Source organism: Stegostoma tigrinum, chromosome 27 (genome assembly GCF_030684315.1).
Source record: "Stegostoma tigrinum isolate sSteTig4 chromosome 27, sSteTig4.hap1, whole genome shotgun sequence".
In the NCBI taxonomy this organism is placed as follows: Eukaryota; Metazoa; Chordata; class Chondrichthyes; order Orectolobiformes; family Stegostomatidae; genus Stegostoma; species Stegostoma tigrinum.
The window spans coordinates 4044287-4072161 of NC_081380.1; the positions used below are offsets into that span (position 1 = coordinate 4044287).

At 43.8% G+C, this 27875-nt stretch overlaps 1 protein-coding gene across 2 annotated transcripts in view; it reads right to left on the reverse strand.

Moving 5' to 3' along the window:
* Positions 1-27875, reverse strand: part of atp2a3 (ATPase sarcoplasmic/endoplasmic reticulum Ca2+ transporting 3) — a 189942-nt gene that overhangs the window by 54650 nt on the left and 107417 nt on the right. For both annotated transcript variants that reach the window (XM_048557266.2, XM_048557265.2), the window contains exon 9: positions 5091-5179. In XM_048557266.2, the coding sequence (XP_048413223.1) occupies positions 5091-5179 (89 nt within the window). The remainder of the gene's footprint in view (positions 1-5090; positions 5180-27875) is intronic.

A 27875-nucleotide genomic window follows, 5' to 3' on the forward strand; every position in this document is an offset into this window, starting at 1 on the left:
AAGTCTTTTTCTAATGCCAGGTAGAAATCGCCATGTGACACTCCTCCTTGTGAAGGATACATTTCTGCAAGAAGAGTGAATCTTCTCTGGGCCTTCCTGTAAATTATCTGGTCTATTGCTACACCAGTCCTGCCCAGTTTGTATTTGTAATGTTAGCACTTTATTGCAAGACTGCATGCACAGTACTAATTTCAGTTGGGCTGGCATGAATTGTAGGGAGGAAGCTAATCCCTCCGGGGCTTCATGTGATTACTGTGTATTTTGAACCAAAATTTCCTACAAATCACTGTTTGAAAATTGGAACACTTTTTTTTAAAACAATGAAATGTCATCTCTCAATGCATGACTGTATAAATTTGTAATACCTCCACAGGGATGGGTATGGCAATGCAATTTTTAAAAATACATTGCTTACAATTTGCTGGAGAGGGCAGACCTGTTCTTCCTTACGTGGTTAATACAGACCGACCGTAACATGATAAGGCTCAACTAAGCATCAAACACTATCCACTTACTGAGCCCTAGTGCTTCTGATGGTTTTCCTGCACTGAAGGAAATATTACAGAGTCAATATTAAGACAGCAGATCTAATACAGGCTCTTTATTAGATAGTGAGACTTAAAACAAGTGCTCATATATTAACACTGGTGCTGTAGAGAGTTTCTGATAAGGCACTGCCCATACAATAACCTAACTGGGGGCCGTAACATGTGTGTTATGACAACACGTGTGTTCAAGCAGTGATCGAAAAACGTTGGTAGCACTTACCAGGTCAATGAACATTAAAAAGATAGAAAAGGTAGTATTTCAAAGGAGTCTGGATTTTTCTCAGTACTGGAAGGTCCAGTTAAACAGTTATTTCATGGTGATCTTCACAGTGGAAGACACAAATAACATGCTGAAAACTAATGGCGAGAAGGTTATAGCAGGTGAGGACCTACAAACTACCATTATCACTAAGGAGGCAGTGCTGGGCAAGCTAACGGGGCTAAAGGTGGACAAGTCTCCTGGCCCTGATGAAATGCATCCCAGGGTACTAAAACAGGTGATGGGGGAAAATAGTAAATGCACTAGTAATTATTTACCAAAATTCACAGGACTGTGGACTGGTTCTCACAGATTGTAAAACACCCAATGTGACACCACTGTTTAAAAAAGGAAGTAGACAAAAAGCAGGTAACTATGGGTCACTTAGATTAACGTCGGTCGTGGGAAAAATGCTTGAATCTATCATTAAGGAAGAAATAGCAAGACATCTGGATATAAATTGTCCCATTGGAAACATCCAGCATGGGTTCATGAAGGGTAGGTCATGTTTAACTAATTGGGTGGAATTCTTTGAGGACATTACTTGTACAGTGGACAATGGGGAACCTGTGGATGTGGTGTTTCTGGATTTCCAGAAGGCATTTGACAAGGTACCACAACAAAGGCTGCTACATAAGATAAAGTTCCATGGTATTACAGGTAATATATTAGCATAGATAGAGGATTGGTTGACCAGCAGAAAGCAAAGAGTAGGAGTAAATGGGTGTTTTTCTGGTTGGCGGTCAGTGGCTGGTGGTGTGCCTCGGGGATCAGTGTTGGGACCGCAATTGTTTACAATTTACATAGATGATTTGGAGTTGGGGACCCAGTGTGGTGTTTCAAAATTTGTAGATGGCACTAGGGTGAGTGGTAGAGCAAAGTGCGCGGACGACAATGAAAGTCTGCAGAGGGATGCAGATAGTCTAAGTGAGTGGGCAAAGGTCTGGCAGATGGAGTCGATTGTTGATAAGTGTGAGGTCACCCATTTTGGTGGGAATAACAGGAAAACGGACTATGTTTTAAACGGTAAAAAATTGCAGCACAGTGCTATGCAGAGGGACTTGGGTGTCCTTGTGCATGAATCACTAAAAGTAGGATTGCAGGTGCAGCAGGTAATTAAAAAGACAAATGGAATTTTGTCTGCCGTTGCTAGAGAGATGGAGTTTAAAAACAGGGAGGCTATGCTGCAGCTGTATAGGGTCCTGGTGAGGCCACACCTGGAGTACTGTGTGCAGTTTTGGTCTCCTTACTTGAGAAGGGATGTACTAGCACTGGATAGGGTGCAGAGGAGATTCACTCGGTTGATTCCAGAGTTGAGAGGGTTAGATTATGAGGAGGGACTGAGTAGGCTGGGCTTATACTCATTGGAATTCAGAAGAATGAGGGGAGATCTTATAGAAACATATAAGATTATGAAGGGAATAGATAAGGTGGAGGCAGGGAGGTTGTTTCCGTGAGCAGGTGAAACTAGGAGTAGTGGGCATTGCCTCAAAATAAAGGGAAGCAGATGTAGGACTGAAGTCAGGAAGAACTTCTTCACCCAAAGGGTTGTGAATCTGTGGAATTCCCTGCCCAATGAAGCGGTTGAACTTACCTCACTGAATGTTTTTAAGGCAAGGCTAGATAAATTTTTGAAAAGTAAAGGAATTAAGGGTTATGGTGAGTGGGTGGGTAAGTGGAGCTGAGTCTCAAAAAGATCAGCCATGATCTTATTAAGTGGCGGGGCAGGCTCAAGGGGCCAGATGGTCTACTTCTGCTCCTAGTTCTTATGTTCTTACGTCCATACATCAAATGTTAACTCCACTGTTCTCTCCAGAGATGCTGCCTTGTCTGCTGAGCACTGTCAACAATTTTCTTTGTTACACAAGATTTCCAGTATCTGTGGTACTCTGCTTATTTTTCTTTACCTGTACTGTCAGATGATACAAGAATCTTAAATAAATAGTGACAGAAGGAGTGCTGGTGAGTCATGAGATGTCATAACATCAACACCAAGAAGGTGTGTGTTGGAAAGTTAATCAGGTGTGTTTTTTTAAAAATAATAAAATGTGAGGCTGGATGAACACAGCAGGCCAAGCAGCATCTCAGGAGCACAAAAGCTGACGTTTCGGGCCTAGACCCTTCATCAGAGAGCTCTCTGATGAAGGGTCTAGACCCGAAACGTCAGCTTTTGTGCTCCTGAGATGCTGCTTGGCCTGCTGTGTTCATCCAGCCTCACATTTTATTATCTTGGAATCTCCAGCATCTGCAGTTCCCATTATCTCTGATAGTGTTTTTTTTAAAATCTGGTTATAGGGAAAGAAAAGATCAAACAATTAGAATAAGAGAAAGAAGGTGGAGACAGAGAGAAGGAAAGTGATGGGAGAGGAGAAGTAGAAAAGGAGAGGACAGAAGAGGGAAAGAAAGAGCTCCAGAAGAGAAGGGGGGACGTAGAATGAGTGTAAAACTGGGGATAAGAGAGGAAGAAATACGGTGAACAAGAAAAAAGCACAAATAAGAATGAGAAAGGAAACAAGCCAGGAATGAACAAAAGCAAGACCACACCAAGACTGAAAGGATGAAAGAAGAATTAAGCATTTGAAAGAAGTGGTAGAAAAGGAGTTAAGCTCATCTAATTTATTTTCCCCACAGAGGTTCCATAAATCAGACAATGGGCAAAGCTTCAAAGGAGCATTGTTGATGACAGCTGTACTAAAGATGCCTGTCAGAAGGCATCTGAACACCTCCTGAGGATTCAGAGAGTACGTGCAGCATTGCATACAGATGATTGTAACTTTTTATCTTCCCAGGTTTCTCTGTTCAGTCAAACAAAGACTACACAACATTTCTAAGTGAGACTGTAGAAGAGTCTGCTCCGAGAGGACCCTTGTCTCTGCTGCCAGGTACTCAGAATTCAGCAAAGCAGCATACACCAAATGGATAAGCCCATCACATCATTGCAGAGTGGAATTTGTTTACAAATCAGCTCCACAGTGAGCAAACACCTTATGGTTTGGGAAAAAGAAAGCAAGCGTCTGTAAATTACCTCTGTTTGAGTTAATGAAGTTGAAGGACAAGCAGGAGAACACAAATTGTACTAAAATACATTTTCTTTTGAACATCGCAGTCATCGGAGCTGCCAGAGTGATAGTGCTGAAATCAGGCATGGGTCATATTTTTAATAAATTTGGCGGATTTTCTTTCTCACTTTAACATTCCCATACAGCCCTTCATTATTTTTTCATGGCAAGTCCCAATGCCAGCGCTCGAATTCCTGACACACACCATGAACAGGTCCCTCTTCATCCTGAAGCAAATTAATGAGCACAATTCTACTGAGTCTACTATCTGTCCCAGATCAGCATCACCATGGACTGAATTTCCCCAGGTCCCAGTGCCAATTTTGTGGGCAGGAATAAACTTTTGCTGGCACCAAGCCCACTACCTGCTCAAACCTGCCCCTGCCACATTTCTACCGGCTGCATGGAAGGGGTTTGGAAGCCCATGGGCCAGTTGGGATTGAACCAGTGGAAGGAGAGGACTACAGCAGGTACCCAGCTAAAACCGCTGTCACTCTGCGGCAAGAGACAGCGGGGGAGATCCTTAAAAAGGTTCCCAGGCCCATTGGAGGCAATACTTTCTGGGTCATTACCCCTCTCCACTCTGAGCCACTCTACCCCAAGGTGCCTACCCTGGGTCACACCTTCCCGATGGGTCTTGAAGGTGCTTATCCCACTGCCTCCACATCATTTACCATGCACTCTGGCTCTCGTCTACTTAGTACTGGGGACTGTTGCAATCCCAGCGAGGCCACCCTTCCAGGTAGCTCCTTTCAATGCGTGTGGAGCAAGTCATCAGAGCAGGGCGGAAGGAAGGAGTCACCCTGACCTTTTTCTCTGGGATATAGGGACCCTGCTCCACATTGCAGCACATCACCAGACTGTTGTATGCAGCAGGTTAGGGAGGGCATAAAGGCCTTAACATCAAATAAATCCTTCATTAAACTGCCCTCCAGCCACAGTCTAAAGGTATAAGCTAATCAATCAATCAACCAATCAATCAATCAATCAACCAACCAAACTCAAACCTCCACTGACCCTTGCTCACAGGTCATATCCCATCCACTTTCCCCTCCCACAGCCCATATCCAATGCCTCAAACTCAAATATCTGCGAAAACCTAATTCACAATGACACAGTCATTTGTTTTGCAGCCTCCATAATCCAATGCCCTTCTGTAGATAACAACACGGGGCGTTTACAGGAGCTAGTGCATTTGCCACTAGATCTTTTAAGAGTACTCACACTTGTCCCTCTGGAGCGTAGGTGGATCCAGTGATGCTGAACTCGCGCAAGTTGCAGTTATCTCCAACCACAGTATCAATGATGAACATCTGCGGGAGAGGGACATTGGATTCAAGTTAAAAATTGCATGGTCCTCCCCCTTCCCAGAGAACAATGTTATTCAGAGATCCTCATTGACATGAATTAAACATTTTGATGCATATATATTTGATGCATCATATATTCGTCCTTCAACCCTCATCCCTCTGCAACCTGCTTTGTCCCATCATCCTCCAGATACCTGTGAGGTGCACTAGGTGGTATGGAACAAGAAAAGGCCATTCAGCCCATCAGTAAGGCCCTCCCGCAAGCACTTTGCAAATTATTTCTGATTCACAATGAAAATTAATATAAAATCATTTATTAATTATCCCATATTCCACACTGCTGCCCCTGCCTAACTCTCAGACCTGCCCCACTGTGGATGCTTGTATCCCTAGCATCATCATAGAGTCCCTACAGTGTGGGAGCAGGCCATTCAGCCCATTGGTCCACACTGACCCTCCAAAGAGCATCCCATGCAATTGTCCTCACTCAGTGCCTCAACATCATGTCAACATTCAGGAATGCTCTATAGGCGAAACTCACTTTTCATAGAAATATGGAACCCTACAGTGCGGTAAGAGGCAGTTCAGCTCATTGATTCAGCTCCAACCCTCCAAAGAGCATCCCACACATACGCAGCCCCTAACCTATTCCTGTAATCCTGCATTTCCCAAGGTCAATCCCACCTAGCCTGCGCATCTTTGGACAGCGGAATGAAACCCACACAGACATGAGGAGAACATGCAAACGCCACACAGACAGTTGCCAGAGGCTGGAATCAAACCTGGGTCCCTGACACAGAGAGACCAGTGCTAACCACTGTGCCACCACGGCAGCCAATATGCTGCCCAGATGCCCAAACTCAGAAACTACACTACAACTCAGCATTTCCACCAGGCCCTTCGAGTACAACCCTGGCTTCAGGAGTATTCACTGAATGCTAGGTGCTGGCACCATGTTGCTTATAATGCTCTGGTTGTGGCCATTTTGGGCAACACTTCAGAAAAGTAAAGAAATTATGTATTACCTTCAAGAATTTGTTGTTGTAAAGGCAGCAGGGTTTGCTTTAGTGGGGGATTTATACTTCATGGCTAACAGCAACTCCCTGCACTCTGTAACCAATCAGCAATCATGAATTTAGCTCATTCATTCTGGCAATTGTAGACTTTCTATTCTCTCTCTCTATACTGTCGTAAAGAGCACCTTGTACCAATATCCAGAGAATAAATGCAGTATTTTCTGGTACATGAGCAAGAATCTCATTCCTCAGCATAAAATAACCAAGGCTAAAGAAATGCCCTGTCAAGTGCATATGGAACCATTCAACCTGATTTACTGCTTGCTGGGATATGAAGGTTGATCGTCGAGATTTTGGCTTCCACGGTGTGGGAACTTACTTCCATTTGCAAACTGGATTTCACATTAATTTTTGAAACTGATAACTTTGGGGCTAGGGAGTATTCTCAGGTTAGGACAGGAAAAGAACCTCATGCTCTCAACTGGTGTAACATAGGAAACCTGCGGCTAATCTTCCAGAAGAAATAGGAGGAAGAGACCACTCAAGGGCTGGAGTCCATCCGACCCTTCAGTAACATCACAGCTAATCTATGGTCAAAACTTCACTTTTACCACTCATTCCACAGATCCCTCAATTCCCTGACAGATCAAAACTCTGTCTACCAAGGCAAGGCCAGTCACATGGGCCCAGTTAAAGAATGCAATTGGAATGAATTACTATTTACAATGTCACCAAATATGGCCCATCCCAATATTACTGGATTACCACCACTAATTGTGGTTATTGCTGTCAGAGAGCCATCAGTTCTGATGGAAACCTTCATCACTTCGAGTTGCTTCTGTGTTGGTATCCATCCACAGCCAACTCATGGAGTTCCTATTATGAATCTTTTCAAACAACTTTGTCGACTTTGGAGTGATACTACACTCTGGTTTTCCGAAACCTCTACTAAGTCTCTTGGAGTAAAGGTTTCAACCCCATATCAGGCCCCCTTTAAAAAAAATCCATCCAATTCACCTACAAAGAACAACACTGTATACACACTAGTGGCAAGAGGCCTATGTAAAGATTTTTTTGTCCACCTGTCAAAATACCCAAAATCGTTCAGGTAATTCCAGCTTAGAAACTGCTGCTAAATGATATTGATACTAAAAGGAAAAGACTTTGAAAAGGTAAATTTATCTGAACTTCTCGCAATCTCAAAATGTCCAGGAATACGGCCTGACATCTACCTAAGCACAGGAAAAAAAAACAGCTAAACAGCCCCACCAACCCTGCAAAAGTCCGTCTGACTAATGCGTCGGGTCTAGTGTCAAAACATGGTGAGCTGGCTCCTACAGCAGTCAAACAACTGCCTAACAGTAATGCTCATAGAATCATACCTCATAGACAATTTCCCAGACACCACCATCACTGCTCCTGGCTATGTCCTGTCCCATTGGCAGGACAGGCCCAGCAGAGTTGGCGGCTCAGTGGTATACAGTCATAAGGCAGTTGCCCTTGGAGTCCTCAAACATTGACTCTGGACCCCATGAAGGTACTTCTTGGGATAAACATGGCAAAAGAAACCTCCTACTGATCATCAGGTGGTAACTTCCATAGCCCTGTAGCACCATTACTGACCTTAAAATGGTGATGAGCTACCTTCTTGAACCACTGAGGTCCATTTGGTGCAGGGACACTTATAATGCTGTTAGGAAGGGCTACAGGGAGAGTGCAGGGAAGTGGAGTTGAAATGCCTGCCAGCCATGATTTAAATGGAGGTGTGGACTTGCTGGGCCGAATGGCCTTACTTCCACTCCTATGTCCTATGGTCTTATGGAAGGGAGTTCCAGGATTTTGACAGTGACACTGAAGGAATGGCAATATATTTCCAAGTCGGGAGGCTTGGAGGAGAACTAGCGTTCGCATGTATCTGCTGCTCTTGTCCTTTTTGATGGGTCTGGAAGGTGCTGTGTAAGGAGACTTGGTGAATTCCTGTAGTGCATCTTGTAGATGAGGCACACTGCCAATCTGCATCATTGATGGAGAGTGTTAATGTGGAAGGTTGTGGATGGAGTGCCAAACAAGCAGGCTTCTTTGTACTGGATGGTGTTAAGCTTCTTTAGTGTTGTTGGGGCTGCACCCATTCAGGCAAGTGGGGAGTATTCCATCACACTCCTGACTTGTGCCTTGTGGATGGTGAACAGGTTTTGGAAAGTCAGGAAGCATGTTGCTCACCACAGGATTCCTTGCTTCTGACCTGCTTTTGTAGCCATAGTATTTACGTAGGTAGCCCAGTTCTTGACTGGCTCATATCGGAGACAGATGAATGTAGCAGTGGAACCTCATCAACATCACTAACAGTCAGAAATCCTGAAACTTTTAGATTTGCACAGGATTATTAAGAACTGAAGTTGATCCCAAGCTGAAGATTTCTAACACACATCCGCTGCGTCGCTAATACATATAGCCTGTAAAAGCACAGTTTGAAACATTTGAGAAACTAACTGCCAAACCAGTTTGCTGCACTTAAATTGAGTTTGCTTGTCTCACTGCTAGCTGAACCACACAATGTAATTTATCTGAAACTGAAGAGACAACTGCGAAAAGAACCCAAGCTATGGGGCCCTGAAGCTTCATGCTGCTATATTCAATACCATTAACTTCAATAACAATTTGCTTGGAGGCAAACAAATATGGTTGAACTATCACTACACCAATATTGTTCTGCTCTGGCGCTTTGCCCCAAGTGACAGGCTTAGTGTCTATGTCACTGATACAAATTTGATGGAATTATTTGAATTTTTGACATTGTAGGTTTTTCTCTGCTGATAATTGTACTGGACTGAAATGCCTTGGTTCCATTTGAGGGACGGGCTGCAGTGGTCTGAGAATCGAGCAGACGCTGGGTGTGATCGTGCTTTTTTATTTGTGCAGTTTTGTTCACTGCAAATTTCAGTTGTGCAACTCAGATTGGAAGCTGAAACGAACTCCAAGTGTGGAATTTTGGCATTTGTACAGATTAGATAGGGAGGAAGTGCTCCCACTCGGGAAAGAATCGATAACAAGGCAGATTAGATTTAGAATAACTGGAGAAGGAGCCAAAATTATACGAGGAAAAATAAAATTCCACACTGCAAGTGGTAAAGGTCTAGTGGGCACTATCTGAGATTGTAGTGTGTGGCCCTTCGAGTCTGACGGGATTAGGTTATCCATCTTCCTGACCGAACTAGAAGGATCTTGTTCACTAACACCGTATTGCATTACTGCAACTATTACATGGTTGCATGAGTAGGAGCTACTTTACCACAAAGATTGCGATAAGCATGAGGCCCCAGTCAGTCTGCTATAAGCTCCTGCTTCCCTCCACCAAGTCCCCGTGACATCATCATAGTGGGACGTGCCACTGCCCCGAAGTAAGTTAAAACCATTTGAAGTGCACTGACAACAGAGCCTGGCTCATTCAAAAGAGAGGGAGGCAGTTGTTTGATTTGGAACAATATGCCGGGTTCCAAGGCACCAGGCAAATCGGAGACAGAATGGGCCAAGCGGCCTCTTCCGTGCTGTATCAATTCTGCCACGAACTTTGGCCTCGCCCACAGTTTTAGTCGCTGAGCTACTGAAAAACAGGAACATTTCACACTCCAGCCGTCAGTGCTGAGTGAGGACTCCTTCTGAGCTATTGGTCAAAGAGTGAAACTTGAGGTTTCTGAAGAAATTTCGGAGGTAAGGCATGGAACAGGCTGCAGTTTCAAATTGCAGCCGTGTTGGGATGGAGTGAATCACACTGAAAACTATCAACCAGAATCAGTGGGCATTCTTCTGCAGACAGAACTACGGAGATTGAAATTTCCACATTCGCTTCTCCAAGGACTCAATGTAGAGATTGAAACAAAAATAATTAAAATTGAAAATGGGAAATTATTAAAAGAGAGGGGAAAGAGGAAGAGAGGGAGAGAGAGTGGGAATGACACAGAGAGATACAATGGAAAGAGAGAAAGACACTAAGAAAAAGAAAGATTGTGACAGGAACAGGATAAAGAGAGACTTCAGTGTCAGTGCAAGGATGATATGAACTCAGGAGTAACTAGCCTGTAGCGGTGCCTGAAACAAACCACAGAGCATGCTGGAGAAATTCAGCAGGTCTGGCAGCATCTGTGAAGGAAAAAAAAATGATTTAATGCTGAGACTGGTGCGACTCTTCTGAAGAGGCCTTCTTCAGCTCTGAAGAGGAGTGATACCAGAAGCGGAACATTAACTCCTCTTCTCTCTCCCCACAGACACTGCCAGGCCTGCTAATTTTCTCCAGCATTCTCTGCGTCTGCTTTAGATTTCCAGCATCTGCAGTATTTCGCTTTTATTGGAAGAATGCCTGGTGCCATTTCCACTCAGTACGTTTGTTTCATCCACAACACCTCACTGCCCACATGCAGCATCATTTTAAAAAAAGTCGATCATGTCCTTTATTTAATTAATCCATAGCCCCTGCACGTGCGACATAGTCCCCTTCCATTACTATGTTAATTATTGCTATGCAGTAATTGTTCAAAGGTTTAATTTTTGCACAACCAATTCATTTGCCTCAGTTTAACCAATAACAAAGCCAGCAGGTGCATTAAGTTGCCAGAACTTTGACTTTATGTACTCAAAGAAACAAGTGTTGCCCTGCTACTGAGCATGGTGGTGCTGACACCATCACACTGCCAATTCTGAAATCGTTAGACAACTCGAATTCTGTCAAATCATAAATCAGATGAAAAAGTACAAAAATGACTTACAAAGATGACACTACAACAGAAGGGTTACAACCATCAAGAAAATCCAGATAATTACAAAGATGGTTGATAAGTCATGTGTTGTTTCCTTGTGGTTAAGCCTTAATCAATCAAGTGCAACAATTCTGAAGAAAATTACAGCAAATGCTTAATTGGGAGAGGAAGAAAAACAGGCCCATAATCACATGCCAAAAACAAACAGAAAAATTCTTTGAAGACTGTTTAGAATGTTAAACATACCATCACCTACAGCAAGTCGAGAAAATATATGAATGCGGTTAAGGGGAAGCTGGAAAGTGTGGTGATAAATTTATGGGTTGGTGGAGTGGAATGAGGGAGAGTGGAAAGTTGCTCACATGAAGAGTTTCAGTTAGAGATAGGTAACACTAACTGTCTTTCCCACCAATGTCAGGACTGAATCATAAAAGCATAAACAGCAGCATGATCCTGCTAGACTGAATGGCCTGTGTCCATGCTGCATATTATTGACTAGAAATTCATCTGGACCCACCACATAAACAGTGGCTACAAGAGCAGCCCAGAAGCTAGGAATATTGTAGCGAGTAACTCACATTCTGACTCCCCAAAGCCTGTCCACCATCTACAAGGCACAAGTCAGGAGCGTGATGGAATACACCCCACTCGCCTGGATGACTGCAGCCCCAACAACACAAGAAGCTTGACACCCTCCAGGACAAAGCAACCCTCTTGCTTGGCACCACATCCACAATCATCCATTCCTTCCACCCCAGGTGTTCAGTAGCAGCAATGTGTACTATCTACAAGATGCTCTGCAGAAATTCACCAAACATCTGCAGAGAGCACCTTCCAAACCCACAACCACTTCTGTCTAGAAGGACAGGGGTAGCAGACATATGGGAACACCACCACCTTCAAGTTCCCCTCCAAGCTACTCAAAATCCTGACTTGGAAATATTTCACCGTTCCTTCATTTTGCTGAATCAAAATCATGGAATTTCTTCCCTCAGGGTGATGTGGGTCACCCACAGCACATGGACTGCAGAGGCTGAAGAAGGCAGCGCACTACCACCTCCTCCAGGGCAACTAGGGATAGGCAAGAAATGCTGGCTCAGCCAGTGACCCCCACGCCCCACAAACGAAGGAACAGAAATAAAATCCAATGCCAGAGTCTCCAATCTCTCAGACAGTTTCAGTCAAATATTTTCCAGCAGGCTTGTAGGACAGGAATATGGCTGCTGCAGTTTGTCATCTGACTGGACGGGGTATGAGAGAATCTACATGTGGTCTGGGGAAGCACTGTACTTCAACAGGGATGCAGATTCAGGCATCAGTGGATCACAAAGATTGTGAATGATAAAGCTGAGATGGTTTCCTCCAGCCACATATTCCAATGGAGTCGACCTGGAGAAGGAAGATTGTTGACGCTTCATCCTGGAAGGAAAAGGTCTCTATGGAGATAGTAAGAACTGCCGGTACTGGAGTCAGAGATAACACAGTGTGGAGCTGTAGGAACACAGCAGGCCAGGCAGCAGAGGAGCAGGAAAGTTGACATTTCAGGTTAGGAGTTCTTCAAAAAATGGGGAAGGGGAAGGGATAGGGTTATCTCAACTACATTCCCCAGCCCCACCCCTCCTCTATTTATTTCTGAGCTCCGTTCCCCCTCGCCACTTTGGAGGAAGGGTCCCGACCCAAAACATCAGCTTTCCTGCTCATCTGATGCTGCCTGGGCTGCTGTGTTCATTCAGCTCCACAAGGTTGTTATCAATGGCTGTGTCAGGGCTACCTCATGTTCTCTCAGCACTGGGGAGTGCCAAGTACCTGTTTCTGTCAATTCCTGTCAGCCCTTCACATGTTATTCAACATGATCTATGTATTTTTCTGCAGTGATTCCCATTCTAAACCTGCAATCAAAGAGGTGACATCAGGAAGCAAGGCATGGATGCAAATTCAGAATAATTCACAAAACAGGTCAGAAAAAACATATTACGTACAATAGTCATTAACATAGCTGTGGCTATCTAGCTGATGGGATGGGTCAGGACAGAATAGGTTCAAAAAGGGATGTGCTCCCATTACTTAAATACACATCAACTTTTTTAAAAAAATTCATTCACAGGATGAGGGCATTGTTGGCTAGGCTTGTCTGTATTTTATGCCCATTTTTAATTGCCCAGAGGACAGTTAAGAGTCAACCACATTGCTATGGGTCTGGGGTCACGTAGGCCAGACCAGGTAAGGATGGCAGTTTCCTTCCCTAAAGGGAAGATCAGTGAGCCAAATGGATTTTCCCAACAACTGACAAGAGATTCATGATCATTATTAGACTCTTAATTTCAGATGTTTATGGAATTCAAATTCCACTATTTGCCATTGGTGGGATTCAAATCCAGGTCCCGAGAACATTACCTGGGGCTCTAGGTTAATGGCCCAGTGATAATACCACTAGGCTCTTGCCTCGCCATTGTTCACAACTGGACTATTGGGCAAGGCAGTGTCCAGGGGCAGAGGGGAGCAGATAAAAAGTAGGAGGGGAGAGATGACTACCAAAGTATTCAAGAAAACCACCCTTACACAAAAAACAGGAGGAGCAAAGACTTCTGAGAGGAGCACGGAGTTTTTGAAGAGTTTAATATGCAGAATTACGCTTTTCTCAGTGATCCATCAGACTATTTCTAGTGAGCATTATTTATTCACACTTGATTAATTGGCTATCGACTAAAACTCATTTTAAAGTAACACAGCAAATAGATTTCTGAAATGAATTATTAGTACCCATTATATCACCATTGTAAAACTAAACAAGTGAGCTTCAGTAATTACTGTGGAGTAAATCAGGATATATCATTTTAATCAACAAAAGAAATTAGTTTAAACCCATATAATCAACAATAGGAAAATGCCAGAGTAATATTTGGATTTCAAGAGGTGTTCTCCGATCCAAACCTCCAGAGTTTTCCATTCCCTCCATTTTCACAGATAACGCATGTCACAAACATTTATCTCTGACAGATGTGATCCTGCTAGAGATAAACATGCATCTGATTTATGCTTTGAATGTTGGCGGAATACATAAACATTTGGCACATGAAGTTCAACAGAGATTACAAAAAAAGGGAAGTTTCGTTACGGCAATGCAACTGGGCTCACAATCCAGAACATGGTTCCCATTGTTTCACGGTGGATGGGGGAACTTGAATTCAATAAAAACATAGTCTAATGGCAACTATGTAACTACTGTCAATCATCATAAAAACCTCTGGTTCACTCAATGCCCTTTATGGAGGATAGCATTGCAGTAACTAATGTGTGAGTTGGGGGGAAACCTGGAGGTAATGGTGTTGCCACGTGCCCATCATTGTGGTAAAGACTGGGTGGAAACAGACTGGTGCCATCCAATCCAACTTTATGGATGCTAACTCCACTCCAGTGCATAACTGTTTTGGGCTAGTTCTCCTTCCCTTCCAGTAGATGATGATGTTAGCTTTCATCTTAATGGTAGACGTGGTGATGACTTCAGTGCTTCTGTCCTTATAATTCATTATCTCACTTTGGCACTTGCACAGAGAGCTAATGAGCTCCTTAGTTTGTTGATTGCTGTCAACTGGGATTACACAAAATTGATTATCCAAATTATTTTAGACCTACAGGTCCCAAGAGTCCTTCCGCAGTTAACACACCAACTGGGAAAAGTTGGCTTGATTTAGTCTCGGAGACTGCTGTCTCTGAAAGAAGTGGACAAAGGTAAATTGAAGGAGCCATTTATTCCACTCCATTCATCATTACTCCTGACAGCCCGCCTTATTCTCTGCTTGGCGCACTACACAAGAGGCATCTGATCAATATTTCATTTTCAGAATCAATTAACTTTTACTGACATTCAGCTGAGAGTTAGGCTCTCCTTTTTTGTTAAAGAAAAAGACTCCGTTAAGTGAGAAAGGGACAATATAAATATCACTTCCAAATCCTGTACATCAAGTTACCGTGATGGAATCAAGTGCAGACTACAGCTTTTTGAAGATGTTTGCTCCAATAGTGCACTGTCGAGCACAAGGGGAACAGGTCAAAGCACACTGCACTTTAACATGACTGGATTCATAACATACCGCAGTTTCAGAATGGGAAATTGTGCAGACCTGGATATTTTTTCATCATTTGATTAATTAAATTAATTACACTGCTAAATATAGATATACTAATCAAGCAATTGTAGACATTACTCAAAACCGGCATACCTAAAATGACTTGCTCTAATTTTGAGTTGTGCTGGCATACAAGATGAATATTTAAGATAAATGTACCCTTCAGGCATCTAACTAGCCATTGGTGGGCCTTCCTAGAATTTAGGGCCCCAATGATAATTGGCTAATCCATGGCCAGCACGTCTGCATGCCCCATCATCAGTGCCAAGGGAATCGTGCCTGTGGCTGGTAATGCACCCAGCAAAGGGCTAAGATCAACATGGGATCCAGACTAAAAATGACTGAAGGCAAGAGGGGAGTGGCTGTGCTTGGTGGGTGGGTATAGTGGGGAAGTTGCTGGGCGAGGAGAATGGCACAATGAGTGAGGGGTTGCACATCGGTGGAGTTGGTAGGGGAGCGGCTGGGTACAGTGGGAGGGGGGCTGGGTATGACAGGGAAATTGATGGTGGGGGAAGGGCTGGGTACAGTAGGGGAGAGGCTGGGCATGGCAGGGAGTTGGTGGGTGGGGGTGCTAGTTACCGCAGGGGAGGGGCTGCCAGGGAGGTACCCAAAGTCTCAGAGTGCTGTTGTTAAGTGAGCAGACAAAAGAGGCATAGAGCGTGGGGAAATATGTACTTGTCCACTTTGGCATGAATAATAGAAAAGCAGAGGATTACAGAAATGGAGAGTCAGAAATGTGAGACTGCAGTGAAGGAGGGTCTGGGTGTCCTTGTAGATGAAACATATACTAATAAGAAGCAAGTACCGCAAATAATTAAAATAGAAGTTTTGTTACAACAGTGCAGGTCATTGATGTGACCACAGCGAAAGGGCTGTGTTTAGCTTTTGTCTCCTCACTGAAGGAGGGCTATACTTCGTATTGGAAGCAGTTCAGAGGAAGTTCACAAGATCAATTCCCAGAATGAACATGTTGTCTTATGCAAAGAACAGCTTTAACCTATATTGGTGTTTAAAATAATTACTTTATTGAAACAAAGAATCTGTTCTAATCTTTCATGGTGCCTCGGCATCACCCTGAAGCAGCCTTTCAGTGATGTTGCGGTGCTGCACCTCACCAAGTATAAATACCACAGAGTAGGAGGAGTTAGAACACCTGAAGAATACCACAACACTGCATGTTAGAACTCATACTCTGGAAGAAGCAGCAAGCTCATAGACTTGAACACATGAAGATAGATAGATTCATTATCACCAGCAATTCCTCAAATTTTCTTTCCAGCAGAGTGACCTTCCAAGGCCTGTGTGGCGGCAATGTCCAGACAGAGGGGTCGATGCCAGAACCAGTGTGCTGTCACCAATCTATGTGTGGGGCATCTTGGAGTAGCTGTGCGTACAGCCTAAAAGGAGCATTAGTCATTACCCAGTACAAGTCAGTGCCTGGTCATATCTATGATTACCTTGTAGAGCAGTATTTAGTTTTAATGCATAATAAATCATGCTACTTTGAATCTAATTTCGAAGACAGTTCTGGACTTGCATTCTCTTCAATCAGTCTGGAACAAATCCAAGCCTGGAGTGGCATCAAGCCACCTGATAAAGGTCTCTCAACTTTCACTTCTCCAAGAAAAACAGCTCCCCTTCTCTGATCTATCCACGTAGCTGGAGTTCCTCATTTCCTGGCACCATCATCATCATCAATCTTTCCTACCGACCTTTTAAGGCTTTCACATCATCCTCATTTGACTAGTCTAAAAGAATACCTAATTTTCAAAATAAAAAAAATTGAAAACAACCAAAATGATAAAATTGAGGATATTTTTGTGATCCTTTCCAGTTCTCCCCAGGTTGTCTGCCTTGCTTTGATTACACTCGATAGCAGAGAGAAGAAACCTCAGTACAGCACTTAAGGAGTACAGTCTTTCCCCTATCTCCCTCATCAAGTCGCACTATTAAAGATCCAGGGCACTATTCTGGGAAGAGGAGAATTTTCCTGACCTCCCAGACTCTTTCACAGATGGTTATCTCAAAACTGGTTCCCTCATTTGCCCGTTAATTAAGAATGGTATGCATTTCAATCATCATTTGTTGACCGTAGTAGTCTTTGAGGCTGTAAAAGGTGGTAAATAAGTGCTAGTTTATTCTTTCTGCTGAATCCAAACCTCCCAGTAGTGCAGGCAACGCCAAGGTCAGAGCCCTTCAAATAGCAAGAACCAGGAGATAGTTTCCTCACCTCAATTACACTCAACACAAAGGGCCAGTCACAAAGTGACCAAAAATCTCCACGGAGAAATGGCCGGTTTGACAAAATGGTCATTCTTCGTGCAGGAACAATTCGAACACTTTTAAAACCAGTTGTGCCAAAGTAACAACCTGGCTGGGCTGAGGGACACAACATTGGCCCTTGGTTCCCTAATGCGTGCCACGTGGTGAGTTCTGCAGTGCCAGGATGAAAGTCAACAGGCTGAGAGCCCATTCCCGGCCACGAGAGGTATCAGTCGCCACGGTTACCGGTGTAAACCTGAGATTAGCACCGAGGAGGACCAGCTGTGTACCAAACTTCACAGCCACTGCCTTGTCCTTGTTCAGCTTAGTGTCACCCATCTTGACAGCTCAGACACCCCTCCCACCAGCCCCCACCCACACCACCGTCCTCAAACTGCTTGAGTAAATAAGAGCAGCGATGGTGACTTTGCAGATCACTTTTAAATCAGTCCGGAGGTGGAGTGGCTCCTGCAGCCATGGAAACGGAAGCTTAAATTACTAACCTGAAATGATGTGATTATTAACATAATTACAAGAATGAGTAACAGGGTAGATGTATGATCAATAAGTGTGAGCTGTCACTGTAAATGCTATTGATCAATCCAACGAGCTGATGTCAACCAGAGGTACATTAAATCAAGGCAGAGGATAATTATATAGTTCCAGCAGAAAGGACGGTCATTGTGTTTGTTCAGGGGATGTGGTGACACTGGCTGGGTCGGCATTTCATTGCCCAACCCTAACTGCCCTCAATGAACTGCCTATTGCAATCCTTACAGCACAGGGGCAGCCAAGACTCTGTTAGGGAGGGAGTTCAGGATATTGGCACAGTGTTATATTTCCACATTAGGGTGGCATGTTATCTTGGAGGGGAACTTGCAGATGGTGCTATTCCCATATACCTGCTGCTCTTAACCTCAAGAAAAGTGTGTGATTTTTAATATGACTGCCTCCAATGGGGTGTTTTACAAACTGCAAATAGTAACAGTTAGAATGGGGGTTTGATTACCAAAATATAGGCTGGGATACTCGTAGTGTAAGGGGCAAGTGCTCCTGGATTATATTAGGGAGTGTTTCCTACAGCACTGCATGTCCAGTCCAATGAGAAAAAAGGATGCATTGTTGGACCTGGTCCTTGGAAATAAGGTAGGCCAAGTAGACTAAGTGCCACAGGGGGAGCATTTAGTAGACAGCAATCATAAGGTTCAGGACAACAGTGGAGAAGGGGCAACAGTCAGAGTAAAAAAGAATCAATTGGCATGCAGCTAACCTCAATGGGAGAGGAACGCAGGATTGAGAAGAAATGATGGGAAAAAAAAACAATAATAGAACCGTACGCTACCCTCAAGCAGCAGATAGTTTGATATAATCAGGTAATTTGATATAATCCCTCAATTGGAAAAAGGTAGAGCAAAAAAATCCAGAGTTCCCTGGAATGACAAAGGAGGTAGAAATTAAGATTGGAAAGAGAAAGCGTGTTTGGCAGGAAAAGGGCAGAAAGTGAAGTCAACAATCAAGAGGAATAATGAAGGTTTAGAAGTTAAATTGAAAAAATAAAATCAGAAAAGCAAAGAGAAATGAGAAAGACTAGCAGCCAAATAAAAGGGGTGTCCTAAAGTCTCCTACAGGCATATAATTAGGAAGGGAGAGCTAAGAGGCGGCACAGGGCCAATAGAGGCCATAAAGGAGATTTACACACGGAGGCAGGGGGCATGGCTGGGTCAAATACATACATTGCATCTATCTTTCCAAACAGGAAGATACCGCCCAAGCTTTAGTTACGGAGGAAGAAACTCTGATTAGAAGGATTCAAGATGAATAAGGAAGAAATCTCAGATAGACAGTTGGAATTTAAAGTTCACGGGGCACTGGGACAGGATGGATATGAACAAGTGAGGGCAGAAAGGGGAGGCAATACTGGCCACAGTGTCCCAGTGTTCCCTGGACTCAGGGGAGGTGAGGTAACACTGGAGAATTGCAATTATTAGGGCTTTGCTCCAGAAAGATCGTAAGGCTAATCCCAGCAATTACAGACCAGTCAGTTTCATTTCGGTGGGAGGAAACTTCTAGAAACAATAGCATTAGTAATCAAATGGACAAAGGTGGCCTGATTGGGAAGAGTCAGCATGTATTTTTAAAGAGGAAACTGTTTTTAAACCTAACATGCTGGAGCTTTTTGAAGAGTTAACAGAAAGAGTCAATGACAGTAATGCTGTCGATGTGGTGTACATGGATTTCCAGCACATGTTTAATACAGTGCCACACAACAGCCTTGTGAGGAAAGTTCTAGAGCATGTTATAAAAGAGAAAGCACAGTGGCTCAGTGGTTAGCACTGCTGCCTCACAGCACCAGGGACCTGGGTTCGATTCCACCCTCGGGTGACTGTGTGGAGTTTGCACATTCTCCCCGTGTCTGGGCACTCTAGTGTCCTCCCACACTCCAAAGATAGACAGGCTGGGTGGATTGGCCATGCTAAATTGCCCGTAGTGTCCAGGGATGCCTAGATTTGGTGGGTTATAGGGAGACAGGTCTGGGTGGGAAGCTCCAAGGATCAGTGTGGGCTTGTTGGGCCAAAGGGCCTGTTTCCACACTGTAGGGATTGTATGACTACCGTGGATAAAACATTGGCTGAATGTTTAAAAAAAAGGGTAAAAAGGGTACCAGTCAGTGGATATTTTTCAGGCAGAAGGATGGTTTGTAGTGGAGTTTTCCAGGGGTTGGCATTGTGACAATACTACGGGTTTAAGAGGTGTATTTTGACCCTTTTTCTAAAGTGGGAGAGGTCAAGACAGGTGCCAGGTTCCCCGCCCCACCATAGGTTGGAACAACAGAAGCAGCATGAATGGATGGAACCAGGTCCCAGAGAACCAGGATTTGAGATTAGCTTTCAGTAGTTGTGGGGGTTTTGAAGCTGGCGATGGAAGCTGTTATATCTCTCTCTCTCTCTCTCTCTCTGCTACACAGCAAAGCAGGAATTCTTTCTCTGCCTTTACTCTTGGTGTTCTTTTCTCCTGGACTGGAGAAATATCGTGTGACAAATCTATTTTATTGAATTTGCCTTTGCCAAGGGTACATTTATGGGATATTACTATTTTGGAACAGTTACCATTTAGTAGTTAAATGATCTATCATTCTGTTAAGTTTTCCAATAAAGTTATAACAATTCTCCTTTCTTTTGTTTGTATATTAACTGCAGGGTAAGAATAAAGTGTGTTTTGCTTAAAGCCAAGTAATGTAACCAACATCTGGAGGACAGCACTTTACATTTGACTTTAAATAAGAAAATGACAGGGTCAAAGCTATCTCCTCAATGTATTTGATGTGGTTTAGTCTGGTCCATAACAGTATTGGGAATCACAGATAACAAGGTGTGGAGCTGGATGAACACAGCAGGCTAAGCAACATCTTAGGAGCAGGAAAGCTGACATTTCAGGCCTAGACCCTTCATCAGAAGTGGGGAAGGCCAAGAGGGTTCTAAAATAAATAGGGAGAGAGGGGGGAGGCGGATTGAAGATGGATAAAGGAGAAGATAGGTGGAGAGCAGACAGTATTGGATCCTTGTTTTTCCTGATTTATATTACTGATCTGGATCTTGGTGTCTTGGAATTTCAAAGTTTGCAGATGGCATGAAACTTTGAGGAATTGGAAACTGTGGAGAAGGGCAGTGTGGAATTCTAAAAGGTCATTGACAAATAGGGGGAATGTGCAAATAATTGGCAGGTAAGGTTCAAACCAGAGAAGTGTGAAGTGATGCACTTTGAAGGTGCAAGAGCAGAGGGCTTATATGTATAGGTGTATAGATCAACAAAGATGGTTGGACAGGTAGAGAGTAGTTAATAAAGTATAGTGTTCTCAGCTTTATTAACAGGGTCAGGAGTACAAGAGCAAGGAGGTGATGTTAAACTTGTACAAGACACCTTGCTTGACCATAGCTGGTATATTGTACACAGCTGTGGACACCACATTGTAGGAAAGATGTGAACGTATTAGAGAGAATGCAGAAGAGATTTACAAGAATGATTTCAGGAATGAAAAAAAAAAATCAGTGATGAGGATAGAATGAAGTTGGGACTGTTGTCCTTGATGAAATGAAGAAAGCGGAGAGGAGATTTGACAGATTTCCAACATCGTGAATAGCTAATTAGAGTAGACAGGGAGAAGCTGCTCCCACGGTAAAAGCAACAAGAACAAAATGGCATTGATTTAAAGCAATTTGTAAAAGTAGCAAAAGGTGATGTGTTCTTTTTATTTCTTTTGAACAGTTTTCCACACATGACTTACAGAAGTATTGGAGATGAACCAAACAGGAATAAGCCTGGAGTTGGTTGCCACTTTTAAGCATTAATTACAATTGGTAAGCTTTTAACAGTGTGCCAAATGATTCTCCCTTCAACCAGGGAGTGTTGGGCTGGGGCTGCTCTTCAGTGCAGTTACTGGAGAGCTCGAAACAAACCCCACCCAGACCCAGGTCCCACTGCCCTCAGCCCCTCAACCCATAGTCTGACCCAATGCACCGGACGAGAGGGGAGTATGTGACACAGCATTGCTGGGCATCTGCTCCAGAAGCAGCTACTGATAAAGATGGTCATTTCTGCAGGTCTTACTCCATCAGGACACCTTGTCAGTACTTGGCTACCAATAGTGCAGTCATTTGTATTGTAAAAGTCATGGCAGCTAAATTGTACACAACAAACTCCTACAAAGAACAAGGTGATAATCTGGTTTACTAATGTTAATCAAGGGATAAATACTGAACAGGAAGGCAAGTGGCTCTCTGAGATACTGCTGAGAGCGCCTCAGTTTGATGTCACATTAGAAGCAGCAGCATGTGCCTTTGTTTTATTTGCTGGCTTCATGGGGGGTGGAGGGGTGGGATAATGCTGTTATTTTGTTTCTCATCCCCAAGTTGACACGAGGAGTGAGGTGAACTGTGAGTAGGTCCTCCAGGTTCTCCAGACTCTAGGAGTGCAGCTTCACAAGCAATTCTTCGTTGGCATTGCAGAGGCTTGGTCTGTACACACTGAAATCCAGGGAGCCACAGGCACAGCAAGGCTGGAACACTTTGTGTGCTCAGAGTGTGACTGGCAGCACACAGAGGCTTGGACTACTGCAGATGTGAGTTCACATTTCCTTTCCAACTATTTACTGAAAACAGTGTTTACACAGGACGTCCAAACACAGCCTAAAAAGCTCATTTACAATGGGCTCCAGTCCCAAGTGTACAACACCCGGTTCCATTGTGCCAAACCAAATCAGTGTGGGAGAGTCACTTAGCAATCACCTTTCGTTATGGCTGCTTTCATTTGCAACTAGTGTCAGTGCTGCCTTTCCTAATCTCTCAAAGCATTCAACAGCCAATACAGTACTTTCAAACAGCATTATATTGTGGGAAATGCAACATTTAAATCAATGCACAGCTAGATCCCACCCAAGGTGATGGAGTCAGTGACTTTGACAGTGATAGGGACTGTACGTGGCACTCTCTGTAAGTCCACTCCTCCGTCAGGGTTCCTTCCAATCTTTACCCCATGCTGAGAAACCTCAGCTTTTCGCCCAAATGTGCAAGAGAGAACAGTTGTGTTGTTATTCAGGAGGAACAGGGCCAGAGTTGGGAGTGAAAATGCCGACGTTGATCAGTGCACCACTTTCCCACTGGGTGGTCGCTCTTAGACCAAGGTGGGCACAGTCCCAGCAAGGCTGGTCAAACCCCAAGCACAATAGGAACCCAATCATTAGGGAAGTACCACTGTAAAAATACCCAAAAAGTGAATGTTGCTCCCTCGGGCACAAGTTCGAGGTCTAGTTCAGTGATTCAATACAGCCACATCTCAGCACTGCACCTGATCTGTGTTCAGTCAGGAGAGGCTAGGGGAGAAAGGGAAATGATCTGGTTATGTCAAGATTCTGAGCTTGAAGTGCATCAATCGAATTCATCTGGCTGCAACATTACCAGCATTTCTCCAGGGCCACAGCACTTTAGAAGATTTAGTGTGGAGAGCTTATGACAGCTGGACACCGCTGTATGGTGAGTCAGCCATCAGTGCCAGGTGAAAGGGAACAGGGACGCTCTTATTAAATGTGTACCGTCATGTTACCTCTGCCCACTCAGTAAACTGCTTCACATTTCTAATGGGGAAAATGGACGCTTGGCACTATGCCATGTTTCACTTTGAGAGCCACTCGTGGGCAGGAATAAAGCTTTTAAGTGCTTCATATGTCCTCTGGATCTGAGCAGAAGTCAAAAGGAGGGCTATTACTCATCGTCACTAGGAATTGTTCAGCACTGTGTCAATGTCAGCCGCCAGCCAGTGTACTCAGCTGATTACACCCGAGAGGATGCACACTCAGCCTGAGGCCATTTGGGACACACGCACGCACGACGGACCATGGAATTAGCGGGACCACATGGAAACTAACAGCAGCACCCAAAACCTGATGGAAATAAGTGCAAGTTTGCAGATTCAGGTCGAGCAAGAGATAGGCCAACAGAAAGGTAGTTGCAAAAAGCAAAACAGCAAAGATGCTTGAAATGTTAAATGTTAAAGAGGTAGAAACCAGGCAAGGGGGCTCGGACCAGAATCTTTTCTCAGAACCTCCGATCAGTATTTTTTATGACAAAATGACCACACAGCTCCACTGAGAAGGGCACTGAAGTGAAGTCAATATTGGACCAGATGCACATATTGCCTTTCAGGTTGAGAAAGAGAGTATGTTACAATGGATTGAAGTTCGTTTTATTTGTCAAGCTGTGATCAGTCAGGGATCGGCCACTAAAAGCCGTGTGTTATCTGCAACACGAATCCATTAGTCCAGCAACCACACACCTAAGAACCCTCTCATCATTGAATCCCTACAGTTCGGTAGGCCATTTGGCCCATCAAGTCCGCACCGACCTTCCAAAAAGCATTCCATCATGACCCACCACCCTACTCTCTCCCTGTAACCCTGCATCTTCCATGGCTAATCCACTTAGCCTGCATATCCCTGGACACTCAGCAGGGAACACAGCCGAGCTACAAAATGAATGAGAGCTACATGCAGCAAATTCCCTCGAATTGCATTTGTTTCTTCAATTACATCCATGTTCCATTCTTTTGAAAAAGGGGTAATACTCCAATTCGGTGCACAGTGAGCATGTAGAGAAAATAGACAACTAGAATCAGCCTCTCTGTATGGATGATGACTGGGGCATAAAACTGTGTTATTTCCATCAAAAGATGATTGCTTGCACTCATTCAGTGGCACTCAAGGCCCTGATGGATTGAATAAAATGAATTGTAAACAGAAATTTAGAGTCTTGGAATACAACTTCAATTACTCCTCTTTCCCACTGCATTGCTAGCTACAAAACCGAGAATCTATTGATATTAGGGTAGCCCTAATGGATTTGTTCATGAACCACAGGGAAGGTGTTAATGTGATGTGTTATAATGGGTCAGATGCTTTCTGACTGAGATTATTAACATTCATGCATCTGGTAAACTTACTCAAAATTGGAACTGAACTAACAAAAGGGGATATGCTGAACCACACCGCAAAGAAATACTGCGATCAAAACAAAATATCACAAATAAGAGAATCTGGAGGAGTCATACCAGAGTCAAAACATTACCTCAGTGTCTCTCTCTCGAAAGATGCTGCCTGGCCTGCTGAGTTTCTCCAGCATTCTCTGTTTTTTCAAGAAATGTTGGGGAACGTACCAACTCCAATAAAAAGGGTGGAGGGCCTGGTTTCACACTGCTGAGCTGGTGCAATTGAAAACACCTTGAAATGATTTCTTCTTCAGGGATATTATCAGAAATTTCAATACCGGAAATGCATCCAATTAAGGAGAAAATACACAAACATTGATGGACAGGAACCTACCCATTGGTTCACTCAACCTGCCCTAGTGGTGATACCGAGACATCCCATCCCAGCTCAAACCACGTGATCAGGAGGGGTGGTAGACCAGGCTCATTTGGGAGAAATATCTGGCAAACTCCTCTCTGGCTTGTTTGGACTATTTCAACTAGTTTAGTTTGATCACTCTGGCCCAGAACACATGATTGTCCATAATCAACAGTATACGGAAGGTGATCTCTGTCAGCCAGAGGGAAATCCAGAGTCTGCACGAACAGTCTCTCCTCTGTCCAGAATTCACAATCACCCATCTCAACCAATCTATAACAACGGCAACTGTGCGAAGCCCCATTCTGAGAACTAGAGGCGGCCATTCAGCCCCCATGAACCTATCCAGCCAGATCACGGCTCGTCAGTCTGCCCAACAGGTTGAGTTCCAAGATCCTTTATTCTTGCCCAACAGAAGTCCATCACAATTTGAAAGGGTTCAATTGACCCACCAGCTGCAACATCTTTTTGGGGGGAACAATTGTCCAAAATTCCACTCTCCTTTTCCAGTGGAGTTTCTACTGCACACTACTCTCTGCATAAGGAAAGAAACTCAGCAAAGAATTCAAGATGAATCCCTTGAAGCATAGTTAGAAATTGCGCTCTCGACCACAAGAGATGGTTGGGATGAATAGCTGAGATGTAAGGTACAGCTGTAGAGGTGCTAGAGAAGGGTACAGAAGCCTTTTTGAAAGGGTACGGTGAATACTCATGGATGGAGCACGAAACACCAGCATCTACAGTTGGGCCTGAATGGCCAGTTTCAGTGCTGCAAATCCTACATAATTCAATGTTAAATCCCAAATTTAACTGAAACTGGGACCACCTTGTCCCCATTCCCAATGCCAAAAGTGAGAAAATAATTCATTCCTGGGTGCCACTCACTCACCTTGAGAGCAGAAATTGAAAACTCTACTCCAGACACTGAAGGAATTGGAAAGTGTCCATTTTGAAAATGAGTCACCCTAAAACAAAACCTGCTGTAAACACTTACTACCTCTGTTCTTTCTTTTCACTTAACCCTCAGATGTTCATCAGTGTCACTCTGTTCACACTCAACTCTTAGGGGCCGTGTCATCACATGACAAGATTCAGATAAATATTTATTATCCACATGGCAGTATCCAAGTCGTTGTTAAAATGGATGAGCTCCCTGGGGGAGATGACAGCATAGGGACAAATTCACGGGACTGGTGAAGGCGAGGTCAGGGTGACTCTCTCCGGGTGCTCCGGTTTCATCCCACAGTCCAGAGATGTGCAGGTTAGGTGGATCAGCCATGCTAAATTGCCTTTAGTGTTCAGGGGGCGTGTGGGTTATAGGGGGATGGGTCTGGGTGGGATGATTCAATACTGCAACATATTATACTGTAGGGAATCTAATCCTCTCCCTTTGTGTGCACACATGCTCAAGGATACACTTCTCATGTAAATGGTGCAAACTTACAATGTAAATGGATACTTTAATCTTTGTCACTTGCAAATTTCGTGGGAACAAGGACCAAATGATACAACCACATAACATGAAATATAAACAATACTGCAACATATTATACTTAGCATTTGCTTGAATCTTTCATTTAATTTTCCTTTGTATGATGTAGAAGGATTCAAGGGAGGAACACTTGTGCAAGCCTTTCTCAAGTGAGGTATGCAGTAGTTGGTATCATTGCTTTAAAATACAGACAGATCAGGGAAACGGGATGCCCCTTGGACCAGCCGTTCTCCAAAGCCTGTTGCTTGACCCCAGGCTGCCACTTTTATTAAAGCTTAGACTCCAGGGTGCTGCAGTCAGAAACCCCAGGAGTAAGTGTATTAGAGCATCAAACAAAGTATGCTTACCTCACTTGCTTCCTGCAGATGTGATATATGGTGTGTTGAATAAGATGCAGGTAGGAGTGGGAGAGAAGCAGTCATTTTACAACGTGGAGCAATTCATAGCATCATAAAGGAAGCAGGCCATTCAACCCATCGAGTCCACACAGACCCTCCAAACTGCATCCCACCCAGACTCACCCCCACCCCACTCTATCCATGTAACCCTGCATTTTCCTTGGCTACCTACCTAACCTGCACATGCTTATACACTATGGGCAACTTAGCATGGCCAAACCACCCAACTGAAGGGTTGAAAATCATGCAAAGCAATATGTCTATCCAGGAGTGATTGCTTTAATCACCATTTGGCTACCTATTTTATGCAGTTAGAGTATCCCTTTGCATTTTAGATGATCAGTGTTTTCAATGTCATTGTCACTGAACACAAATTAGGGTGATATACAGCTTCGAGGACCTCCACCGAATGTGAAGAGCTGGCTCAATAGCCCACCCTTCCATTTGGAAGGCTAATGCGTTTATTGCTTAGCAGTGACATACACTACCAGGGTTGAGTTTCTCCTTGCTCCAGGTAGATGGGCATTCCTACACAACACAGCCAGAATAGTAACGATATTTTTCATCAAGGTGGTACCATTGTGGTAATGTCACTCGACTAGTAACCTAAACGCCCAGGCTAACATTTGGGGACTTAGGTTCAAATGCCACCATTGTATTTGGTGGCATTTGAACTTATTTCATAATTCTGGAAGTTAAATATAGACTCAGTGATGACAGTTATAATAACTATCAAGTACTGTGAAAAGACCATCTGGTTCA